The sequence below is a fragment of the Bos indicus x Bos taurus genome, chromosome 9, assembly GCF_003369695.1.
Source record: "Bos indicus x Bos taurus breed Angus x Brahman F1 hybrid chromosome 9, Bos_hybrid_MaternalHap_v2.0, whole genome shotgun sequence".
NCBI classification, from domain to species: Eukaryota; Metazoa; Chordata; class Mammalia; order Artiodactyla; family Bovidae; genus Bos; species Bos indicus x Bos taurus.
Window position 1 is genome coordinate 23,933,916 of NC_040084.1, and position 12,550 is coordinate 23,946,465.

A 12,550-nucleotide genomic window follows, 5' to 3' on the forward strand; every position below is an offset into this window, starting at 1 on the left:
TTTTCCCAATTGAGGAGGACAATGAAGATCTGAAATGCCAGCTGCAGTTCGTGAAGGAAGAAGCCGCTCTGATGAGAAAGAAAATGGCCAAGATTGACAAAGAAAAGGACAGATTCGAACACGAGCTCCAGAAGTACCGATCCTTTTACGGGGATCTGGACAGTCCTTTGCCCAAAGGAGAAGCCGGGGGCCCGCCCAGCACCAGAGAAGCCGAGCTCAAGCTGCGGCTGAGGCTGGTGGAGGAAGAAGCCAACATCCTGGGCAGAAAGATCGTCGAACTGGAAGTGGAGAACCGAGGCCTGAAGGCGGAACTGGACGACCTGCGGGGCGACGACTTCAACGGCTCGGCCAACCCCCTGATGAGGGAGCAGAGCGAATCCCTGTCGGAGCTGCGGCAGCACCTGCAGCTGGTGGAGGATGAGACGGAGCTGCTGCGTAGGAACGTGGCTGACCTCGAAGAGCAAAACAAGCGCATCACGGCGGAGCTCAACAAGTACAAATACAAGTCGGGGGGCCACGAGAGCGCGCGGCACCACGACAGCGCCAAGACCGAGGCCCTGCAGGAGGAGCTGAAGGCGGCGCGCCTGCAAATCAACGAGCTCAGCGGCAAGGTCATGCAGCTGCAGTACGAGAACCGCGTGCTCATGTCCAACATGCAGCGCTACGACCTGGCCTCGCACCTGGGCATCCGCGGCAGCCCGCGTGACAGCGACGCCGAGAGCGACGCGGGCAAAAAGGAGAGTGATGACGACTCACGGCCGCCGCATCGCAAGCGAGAAGGGCCTATCGGCGGCGAGAGCGACTCGGAGGAGGTGCGCAACATCCGCTGCCTCACGCCCACCCGCTCCTTCTACCCCGCGCCGCCGCCGGGGCCCTGGCCCAAGAGCTTCTCTGACCGGCAGCAGATGAAGGACATCCGCTCGGAGGCCGAGCGCCTGGGCAAGACCATCGACCGCCTCATCGCCGACACCAGCACCATCATCACCGAGGCGCGCATCTATGTGGCCAACGGGGACCTGTTCGGACTCATGGACGAGGAGGACGACGGCAGCCGCATCCGCGAGCACGAGCTGCTCTACCGCATCAACGCGCAGATGAAGGCCTTCCGCAAGGAGCTGCAGACCTTCATCGACCGCCTCGAGGTGCCCAAGTCCGCCGACGACCCCGGCGCCGAGGAGCCCATATCCGTGAGTCAGGTACAGTTCTGCCTATTGCGAGCCACGGCGCTGGCGAGGCTGGTCCGCGGAGCCGCGGTCCCCGGAGGGGCGACTCCGCGCACCCACCTCCATGCCCCGCTTTAGGGAAACCCCAGCTCAGAGCCTCTCTGGGCTTGGAAGCTCCACGGCGCACTTGTTCTTTCACCCTGTCCTTCTTCAGGCCTGAGGTTTTCGTCATCCAATCGCTAAGTTAATTGTTCCCTCTCTGATCTGTTTCAGAGAGAGATATACCCACCTCTCCCTTCCCCCAGTTTTTGTGTAAAGATGAAAGGATTTCTAAGATACATTATTATTGAAGGTCGACATTTTCAGTATTAACTCTACTGATTCTAATAGATTTTGCCGCAGGAAGATCCCGAATAGAAATCTTCAATTGCCGGCTTGTGGTTTTCTAGCCGAGATTCAAATTAAGCCTAACATACTTTTAAATCACTAAATGATCAGTATTGATGCATCACTGCTGGTGGTGGTGGCGGTTGTTGAGTCGCTCAGTCGTGTCCGACTCTATGTGATCCCGTGGACTGTAGCCCACCTGGCTCCTCTGTCCATGGGATTTCCCAGGCAAGAATACTGGAGTGGGGTGCCATTTCCTTCTCCAGGGGATCTTCCCAATCCAGGGATCGAACCGGTATCTCTTGCATTGGCAGGCGGATTCTTTACCGCTGAGCCACCAGGGAACCAGCTAAAGAGAGATGCTTTTGTGTCTGGAGCCCTCCCTACAAGAGGAGCAGATAGAAGCCGCTGTTGTACCTACCACCAGTCAAAGTAACATGATATTTATTTCTAGAGAAAATCACTGTCCGTTCTATAGAAGACCCTCAGGCTGGGGAAGGAGTGTTACACTTTAGCCTCAAGGCAACACTAACTCAGAGAAATAGTAATAACTATTCCCGAACAGGGAAAACCAGCATTTTTCCTTCATCCTAATTGTAGAGGCACATCTGATGAATTGGACTGATCTCCTCTAGCCAGGTATGGTGGCCAAAAACCAATGCATTTTGTCAGAGTTAACCACATAAAAGAGAGTTTACAAAACAAACAGGCAGTACTACCCTTCTGGCAAGCCTGGTATCTTGTATCCATTGGAGAACCCACAGAAGAGCAACAGCATGCATGGCTTTTAAGGCACGCAAGAGGTTTACATCTAAAAATCAGTTTATACACAGAAGCATGATATTAGATTAACTGCCTGTTAGTCACAACTAGAAAAATCCCAACCCTATTGCTTATTTATCTTGCATGCTGCTTTGCTTTGCTATTAAAAAAAATAAAAAGTTTTATGATAAAACTTGTTGAATTTTGAAATGTTAATGATTTTTTTCTCTATGTATTATGTCAAATAGTTGGTTTTTAATTTCCTTGTTGCAGATTTTGAATACTTTGCGCATGTGTTTTTTCAATGATACTCTCAGAAAGAAATAGCAATCAGAGTAAGAGAAAGTATGTATATAACAGTAGGCTTTCAGACTTTGTAAGTATATATGAGGGAGGGGTCTTTATTTTAAGTTGAATGGATATGTAGATTAGTTGATATAAACTTAAGTTTTAAAAATTATTATTAATTAATTCTTCTTTTTGTCTTTGCATTTACCTTCCCAGATGTTCCAGCCTATCATTTTACTTATTCTCATTCTTGTATTATTTTCATCACTTTCTTACACAACAATATTTAAACTTGTCTTCCTTTTTACACTGTTTTTTGTACTGTAAACCTTTCATCGTTTACCATTCATTGTAGTATTTCAGTTTGTTTGTTTTGTTCACCCTTCAAGACAAGAAGTAAAAGAAGTATAATTTCTGTAGTAACCAATGCTATAAAAACACTGAAGACTGCTTATTTCTTTAAAAAGACGCATCTTCCCACTACCAAATTCAGTAAGAAGCCTGAGCATTAAATATTTCAGGTAAGGGTGGAAGTACAACTTCTCTTTTTATAAATCATTTTCATTTTTACTACTTTCTTTTACATTTTGATTTGTACTCTTCTTAAATCACTGTAAGAATGACTGTGAACATTTCCCAAGTCTCTCAATTATTTCTCAGTATTTGACTATTATGATAATTCAAAATCTGGACATTCACAAGTTGGTCACATCTTAGAAAATGTATAGATTTATAAAGTGCTTTTGCTAAATTGCATCAGATTAACAAAATAACTTTGATAACCAATAAGTATCAGCAAAAATTATGGTGAAGAAATAAAATGTGACCATCATGGAAACTAAACAAGTCATTGTGATGCTGATGGTGTTTTGTCTACGTGTTTGGAAGCATGAGACTGGATTAGTTAGTTCATTGAGAAGGAAATTATCTTTGTCCTCTGCATTTGACCAGTTTCAACCATTCGGACCAAACCAACCATATCTGTGTTTACTTATTATGTGCGTGTGTGCTCAGTCACTTCAGTCGTCTCCAACTCTTTGCGACTCCTGGGACTGTAGCTCACCAGGCTCCTCTGTCCATGGGATTCTCCAAGCAAGCACACTGGAGTGGGTTGCCATGCTGTCCTCCAGGGGATATTCCCAACCTAGGGATCGAACCCACATGTCCTGCATCTTCTGCGTCGAAGGTGGATTCATTATTGCTGAGCCCCCAGGGAAACCTTTTTACCTGTTATACTTGGAGCTGTATGTTGCTAATCAGGTTTGTTGCCTGGCATCCTGTCCTCTGTAATAGGTTACCATGTAGGACTGCTTCTGGAGCAGGAAATATGCTAGAAATTCAGTATATGAAGTATTTTGAGTAGGGAAAAAATAGTAAATCAGTAGAATTTCATGAAATCACAGTCCAAAGCCAGTAGCATAGTTCCAGTGGGAGTTGCTCTGTAGACAATTTTACTTTGGTGAATCTCAGCACTGCCCTTTCTCCTCCTACCTAAAGTGGTTTGGATAGGTTTCCTGTAGCCAAAAGGTCTTATGCTGTCCATCTCACTGGCAATTTACAGAGTATAAAACTGGACTCAGTCATGTTGAGTCATGCTGATTGAGTGATTGAGAACACTAACTGACGTTACCTACTTAGAAATACTGCTGAGTTGGTGGATAGATATGAAAATCTGTAACAAAATGAAGTATCTTGCCCCAGGCATAAAGAATGATATATGGAAAATCTTTGCTCCAGTACAGAAGTTGGTGCAGGCCACAGTCTTTTGAGTCCTCATCCCTCGGCATGTAAATTTCCCTTTTAGTGTTAATTTAGTAAAAACTACATAATAATTAAAAATTGAGTTTATAATGTGCTTAGTTCCTCAGTTGTGTCCGACTCTTTGCAACCCGGTGGAGTGTAGCCCCCCAGGCTCCTCTGTCCATGGAATTCTCTAGGCAAGAATACTGGAGTGGGTTGCCATGTCCTCCTGCAGGGGATCTTCCCCACCCAGGGATCGAACCTAGGTCTCCCACATTGCAGGTGGATTGTTTACCGTCTGAGCCATCAGGGATACCTACTCTTAATGTACCTGATTTTTAATTTAGTTTTAGTTTTTGCTTTGTTTTGGAGAAAAAAGAGACTGGGAGTTAGGAGTGGTTAACCAACAGTTAGAATCTGTCAGTACATACTTCCCAGCTTTTCATCTTAAGATTTCAAGTGGTTAGATAGAGCTTCATGACAAGAACAAATGAAATAGCATAAATGCTATAGTTAATCAATTATACAAATGTCACTTTAAAAAATATTTCATCTCCAGGAAAGAAGCCACTTTGAAAATAAAAAATTAATTAAAAATCAGAATTTGACTGTTAGAACCTTGATTAACCCCCAGATTGCCATCCTGGGGGCTTCCCAGGTGGCTTAGATGGAAAAGAATCTGCCTGCAATGCAGGACACCCGGGTTTAATCCCCAGACCAGGAAGATCCCCTGGAGAAGGGAATGGCTACCCACTTGAGTATTCTTGCCTGGAGAATTCCATGGACAGAGGAGCCTGCCGGGTTACAATCCATGGGGTCGTACTACTGAGCAACTTTCACTTTTGCTGTCTCAGAGGAATCATTTTGGCAATGAAAGTGGAGCTGAAAGTAAATGTTTGAGGCAGAAATTTAAATGAAATGCTTATTGCCTTTGGACTGGAATACAGTCAGCTAAGCAATGACTCTCTCATCTACCTATGAGGCATTTGGTAGTTATTGGAGGTGTTTCAGGTTCCAGTCACGGTGACTGAAAGGTCTACTGGCATTTAGAGGAAAAGGGCCAGAACTTCAAATATGTGTCATCCCCAGATTCCTAGCTTTGTTCCTATGAGGAAGCATGGTGTGCAGTGCACGTGTTCACTTCAGAAATGTTATAGATATTCAGTACCCTGTGTGGCTTTAAGAAACTGGCTTTGGAATTGAAATTATCTTTACCACGAGGAGAACCAAAAACTAAATATTTACATAAGTGGTTTTCAATCCTAGCTGCACATCAGAATTCCTGGCTTGTTTTTAGAATTGAGATGCTACTTTACATTAATTGAAATCCAATACATGAACCCAAGCAGATATATATATATATATATATATATATATAAACTCCCAAGAACCACTTCTTTAGATGTTTGAATTATTAAAATATGCATATAAGGTATATACAACATATATACCAATGTCACAGCAAACTGTGTGATACTATCATTGGTTGTCTAGATTTTAGTAGACCTTAAAATTCCAAGCATTCATTGAACATCTGTATCCTCTTTATAGAGCATGTCTACCTTTGTCATATGGCCTTTGCCAGAGACCTGTAATGACAAAGCAACTCTGTTTCCATACTGGTAATGGTGTTAGAAAATTCCCCCTTTCATTCGAACAGGTTTTTGAAAGAAACAAAGCTAGAGAAGACAAATCAGAATAATACGTGTCGGAAAGGAGAACCACGATGAATATTGTGTGTGTCAGGGTCACACACACACCTGGAGATAATGGTGCATGTAAACGCTGAATTAAAACCTCAAGATAATCCCCCCCAACACATCATAACAAACCACCACTTTGTTGTTACACAATCATCTCTGCCACAAAGCTTCCCCGTGTGATCCACAGAGAGGATATGGTGTCCCACAAACCCACCAGGGATAACAGATGCCAACTGACTCTAACCTCCAAACCCCAAAGAGAAAGCATACATAAGAGATGTGAGCAAAAAGATAGAGCATGGATCCTTTGTTTATTTAACACACATTTTGAAGTATTGGCTGTGTTAAGTATAGAAGAAATTGAGGTTCAGTTTCTACGTTTTCACAGCTTTCAACTGGCTGATTGACAAGGACAGAGATATAGACAGCTAACTCTGACTTGTATTCTTACCAAAGTGCAAAAAACAGATTTGTGGTTGCAATTTATTCTTTATTGCATACCTGATAGCATGTTAGATTTCCCTAAGAGAACACAGTAAACCCCCTAGGCATTCTTGGATAGAAGAATACAGAAATCAATGCAGGGGTAGGCTTCCCACATGGCGCTGCTGCTGCTGCTGCTAAGTCACTTCAGTCGTGTCCAACTCTGTGCGACCCCATAGACTAGTGGTAAAGAACCCGTCTGCCAATGCAGGAGACTCAAGGGATGTGGGTTTGATCCCTGGGTTGGGAAGATCCCCTGGAGGAGGGCATGGCAACCCACTCCAGTATTCTTGCCTGGAGAATCCCATGGACAGAGGAGCCTTGTGGGCTACAGTCCATAAGGGTCACAAAGAGTCAGACACGACTGAAGAGACTTAGCATGCGTGCAGTATATATATCAACAATATCTTGTGACCTGAACAAGAAAGGAGAGGGTAACCAAGGGAGGTCCAGGCTATCTAAAACATCAGCCTTGTCCTCAGATCTCTTGTGAAGCATTAAATTCTTCCTGGCAACAGTGTTATTAACCTTACCTGTGGATCCCTAAGCTATTGACTTTATAGAAGAATTTCATGAGAAATTTGAACTCCATCCAGGCTCTTTGTATATAAACCTCAGTAAGAAAAAGATGAGGGGAAATAGGACTGACTTGGAGGCTCTTTCCGACTCTGCCCCACCCACTGAAGAACTGATTACCCAGTCTGTGCCTGTGTGTGCACACACATCTTTATACACTGTGATGTACAATGGGAAATGCATCCAGTGTCAGGGAATTCAGGCCTGACTCTATCTCAGGGCACTGCTGGGGGCCAGTAATTGGAAGGTGGTCTCAGCAAATTGCCAGCAGATGGAAGTTAACCTTGTCCCTTTCCGCCTTCTCCTTGGAACATGAGGCTGTTCTGTGAGCACCCAGGATCTAGGGTGAATGTCTTCCTTACACTGCAGTATATAGTCATGGGAAGAAAAGTTAACAGAGATGACTCCCAAGACCTCAGAAAGGAAATCTCTACTATCTCCCTTCCCCTCCCCTTTGATTCTGTTCCTTGCATGGTCTTTGTCATATAAAGCTAGTTCTAAGAGAGCAACATCCAGGCTCCTTTATTCATGAAGAAAACACAGTCCTCCAATTATTGAAACAGGGACTCTTCTCCTATTTGCACATTTGAAAACTGTGCTATTTAAACATCACCCTGAAAATAAATTCCAACAAACAAAAATTCCATTGCTTGCACATTCTTGGGCGTAGGAAGGAGTGTCTTTGGTAATTTGGCTGAGATTTAAGAAAAAAAGAATTCAGTTGGCTATTTTTAAGCAGAACAGGCTCAAACTCAAAACAAGGGAAAATTCAGTGCTGAGCCTGGAATGTGTATTGGCCTGCATTCCCTAGCCTTCATTTCATTCTGTGTGGTAGAGTGGGATACGATTATTTCCTCAGCTGCCAGTGAACTTTGGAATGTCAGTTTGGTCGCTAAGCCTTAACTCTAAATATTCATGTGGTGTTGGTAGCTATATTCTTATAGAACCACAGTTCATTTTCATCTGGCAGTCATGCTTCAGGTCAGATGCTCTAATGTAAAGTCAGGATTGAAAGTGAGAAAAGTTGACACTTTTAGGGGCCATTTTCAAGTACAGCGCTGTTGCAACCTCGCTTGATCAAAGAATAGGAGCAGGAAAGGCAACACTCAACTCTTAAAAACAAGGAAGAATCTCCACCTTTCACTTGCCACTGTCAAACCAGGTGGTGTTGTCTCAAAGGACCTATTCTTATGTTATACCTCAGATGTTTATGTTTAATAAGCTTAAATATGTTGACATTTCCTGATTATTTTATTTCATTGTTACAATTATAAAAGCTTTTTTAGTTCACACTTGTATGAGTTTCTCTATAGCTAAATAGGGTACCATCCACATCCAGCATCTGAAAATAAAATTGTAAGATTTTACGAATTCACAAAATTTACTACACGTGTGTGCTAAGTCACTTCAGTTGTGTGTGACTCTGTGGGACGCTGTGGACGGTACCCCACCAAGCTCCTCTGTCCATGGGATTCTCCATGCAAGAGTACCGGAGTGGGTTGCTATGCCCTCCTCGAGGGGATCTTCCCGACCCAGGGATCGAACCCACGTCTCTTATATCTCCTCTGTTGACAGCCGGGTTCTTTATCACTAGCGCCACCTGAGAAGCCCTAAAATTTACTATACACGTATATAATCAATGGTGTTTAGCAGTTTTTCATCCTTTCAGAAAATATTCATGTAACGCTTTTGACTTGAGGATGAGAATATTTCTTTGAATGTTGTTGAAACCAAATTTCCTGTTGAGGGTTTTTCAAGTTCAGTTCATAATATTTTACTTATTTTGATTGTTTTTCTTTTAAATTATCGATGCATTATTAGATATATTAAATAAATACTCTTAAGTTTTATTTTGTACCAAGATAAATGTCTTGTACCACGGTAAAGGATCTGAAGTATGACTGCGGGCCTCCCTTTCTAAACTCTCATCTCCAGATCCTTTAGCATGGCCTCCTCAAGTCATGATGCCACATTTTCTTTGCACCTGGGTATCAAGACCTCTCACATTAGCCCCTCAAAATCTAGCACCACTCATTCAGTTCCTCTTTCTGACCTTCTGTCTGTCTGTCTGCTCTACAGCCCACAAAGGAAACAGCTTCGTTCCCCAGGCTCTGATCAAAGCTTACCTATATTGATTGTTCTTTCCAGCCCTTTTTGTGTGTTGGCTGTTCTCCTCTTCTTTTAGATGGGTTTGTAATCATGGCAATTGAGTTATCTATTTTCCATTGGTTCCTCTTTACAGTTTCTGGTTCCTTGTTACAGTGCTCTGTGCTTCTATTAATCATCTTTCTTAAATCCTTTAGCATTTTTGTTAACCTCCTTTTTGAACTAGGAGTCAAGTAGACTAGAGAGATGGGTTGTTCTTTTGGAGGATTTCTCGTGTTCTTTTCATTGGTTCTCCTTTTCTGAATGAAGTTGTGACTAGCCAGTAATCGCTTCCTCTGTCAATGGCGTTTTATCAGACAGTTACTTAAAATGTAATGCTGTCACTTAGTGGTGATAAATCTAACATTTCTGGTAGAAGATAAAGGTGGGGTGGAAACACCCTGGGATGGGGCAGGGTGGGGAGAATACGAATTACTGTGTCCTTCAAGTTATTACACCCTCTCAGTGGCCTCTCCGGAGAAGGCAATGGCACCCCACTCCAGTACTCTTGCCTGGAAAATCCCAGGGACGGAGGAGCCTGGAAGGCTGCAGTCCATGTGGTCTCTGGGAGTCGGACACGACTGAGCAACTTCACTTTCACTTTTCACTTTCATGCACTGGAGAAGGAAATGGCAACCCACTCCAGTGTTCTTGCCTGGAGAATCCCAGGGACGGGGGAGCCTGGTGGGCTTCCGTCTATGGGGTCGCACAGAGTCAGACACGACTGAAGGGACTTAGTAGTAGCAGCAATGGCCTCTGAGCCCTGCTCTCTCGCTGGAACTTCCTAACAGAAGTGTCTCAGGGTGGCCCTCTTGTGGTGGACAGGCATTCCCAAGGCCCTTTTCTGGAATGAAATGAGAGGTAGCCCCAGAAGAGTCCCTGTGTCACTTAGCTTTTATTGTCATCACTATCAACATTATCATTATCTTCAGTATCAACATTTCCCAAGTCAAGAATCTGGAAATAATATAGTGAGATAAAAACAAATAATAATATAATAACAAAAAAATTTAATACAGTGAGATGCCAGAAACAAATTGGAAAATCGTCAGCAAGATGTGTCTCTAGTCCTAAATAACTAAACATGTTTTAAAAATGTTTTGTTTCTTCAAAATATAGGCCAATACTTAAAAAAATAAATCAGATAGTTTGAAACTCTTTCCTTTGAATATTTCTGTCATCTGGAAATGCCTGTACATAAACCCCATGACAGACTTGCTTGGCTAACATATTTGACATGTCGCCATCCCTCAGAGTAGAGGAGACGGCCAGCATCCCATGATTTTAAGGGGAAAACATCCAGCACTGGGAACATAGCACATTAGCTGGAACATGACAATCTGAACATGTAACTCCATGGAAAATAGATCACCCCAAACAGATTCTAGTAAGTATCGACACCATATTTCTTTTACTAACACAAGAGTCTAGACTCTGTCATTCTATGACTCATAAACACAGGACCAAACTTGACAGAATCAGCTGTAGAACATTATAAAAATTAAGAAACCTGGGCCTCATCACTGGGTGGTCTGGTTCAGAAAGTCTCTGGAGGAGAGTTTTTTAAGTAATTGAGTGATTGCAGCATACAGCAGGGTCTGAGAGTAACACTGAATGGTGCTCCCGGTGGCAGAATGCTGTGGGGACTACCAAGAGAGGTGCTCCGTATTTGTTCATTTGTTTCAAGGAATACTCAGGAAGTGGGTAGTCACGCTGCCGTTGCTATTGCAGGGATCTTCAGAGGCGATGGAGCCGGTTGAGGACAAAGATTTGCTTTATTCTTGCAGTCCTCAGAATCCAACCCTACACCTGGCCCAGAGTTGGTGCTCACAAATATTCATTAAGTGGAATGTTAAAAGTACCCAAGACCTCTCTTTAGAATGGAAGATTAAGATTCAAGAGAGTTCTATTAAACAACTGAGATGTTTCATGAAGCACTTTATTTTTATTAAATAGATATAATTTGTTAAAATTTATACTTTTCAAATTAGAAGACTTTTTAAGCAGTTTTGGTTTCAGAAAAATGCAGAAAGTCCTGAGAGTTTCCATATAAAGCATTTTAAAAATTGCAAAGGGCAGATACTATACTGTAAGGAAGGATTATTTAAGATTTGCCACCTGTAATAGCTTCTAAATTTTAATATGCTATGAGTTCAGTTTTTCAAAGTCATCCCTTCCAATTTTTTCCATCTCTTTACAATAAAAATAGAAAAACAGTACTCCTTTAGCTGGCAAATGTGTTTAAAGAGTAAAGGAAGAAGGGCCTGAAAATTGTACAAGCAAGAAATCAGAAGCTACCCAATCTAATATACGGCCAGAGCTGTAATAGCATAAAGAGATGAAATAAATAACTACTTTGTGGTGCTTCAAAATCATTCTTCAGATAGAGAACTGTAAATGAAATGTGCATTATATGCTAAAGACAAAGTCGGTGCTTTAATCCCCAGGTTTTTTATGATCACTCAGTTAAAATTCTTTTTCTTCTTATTCTGACCAAGGACTTATATTATTGAACGATACAAACTTTTCAAGATAAATAGTTACAAATACTGTCTTATATGACTCCTGCATCATACTTGGAAGATGAAATATTAGTATTAGTCCCCTCATTTGGACTTAGAAAAAGTGAATTTAAGATTTGGCAAGGCTAGAAGTCAGTGTCTTATGCCCAAAACTCTCATCCCTGGGTTCTATTCCTTACCTTGAGCTCGTTGGAATTTTAAACTTTGAGGCACTCCCCCAGGAATTAGCAGACCTGGATTCTGTTCCTGATGTTGCTAGTAAATGGCTTTGTGACCCTGAGTAAATAACATCGAGGCCTCTTCCCTCAGCTGTAAAATGAGAAGCTTGACTGGACAGTTGCAGTTTTTTCTGGCTATAAAATTCTATAAGTTTGGAAACACCTCCTAGTGACATTTATGCTCTCAATATTCCTCTTGCCCCCTTTCCAAAACGTTTTAGTTTGTGGCTTAATATCATCATTTATACAGATCATTTCAAACCCTTTCCAGGATTTTCTGTTTTTGTTTCTTGACAGCAGCTTGTGTTTCTACATTTACTTTAAGTATTATTATATGCATTTTTTTACATATTTGTTATACATTGAAAAAGGATTAGTATGACATCAGATACAAATGATTCTTCCAAATGCTCTCCAAGGTATAGAGCAATAATTTGAGTCAGTTTCACATTAGAAGTTTTAAATATTTAAATGGGTTCAAAGTAACCTGTATTATGCAACAAACTGCACTTTTTCTATAAGGTTTTCAGCAATTATGACTCCTGCTTGAAAATGTCAGGAAC

The 12,550-nt window shown here is 42.2% G+C and overlaps 1 protein-coding gene across 4 annotated transcripts in view; it reads left to right on the plus strand.

Moving 5' to 3' along the window:
* Window positions 1-12,550, plus strand: part of SOGA3 (SOGA family member 3) — a 67,661-nt gene that overhangs the window by 46,216 nt on the left and 8,895 nt on the right. For all 4 annotated transcript variants that reach the window (XM_027551040.1, XM_027551042.1, XM_027551039.1 and 1 more), the window contains exons 6-7: window positions 15-1,196; window positions 2,817-3,121. In XM_027551040.1, coding sequence (XP_027406841.1) covers window positions 15-1,196; window positions 2,817-2,927 — 1,293 coding nt within the window. In that variant the 3' untranslated portion in view covers window positions 2,928-3,121. The remainder of the gene's footprint in view (window positions 1-14; window positions 1,197-2,816; window positions 3,122-12,550) is intronic.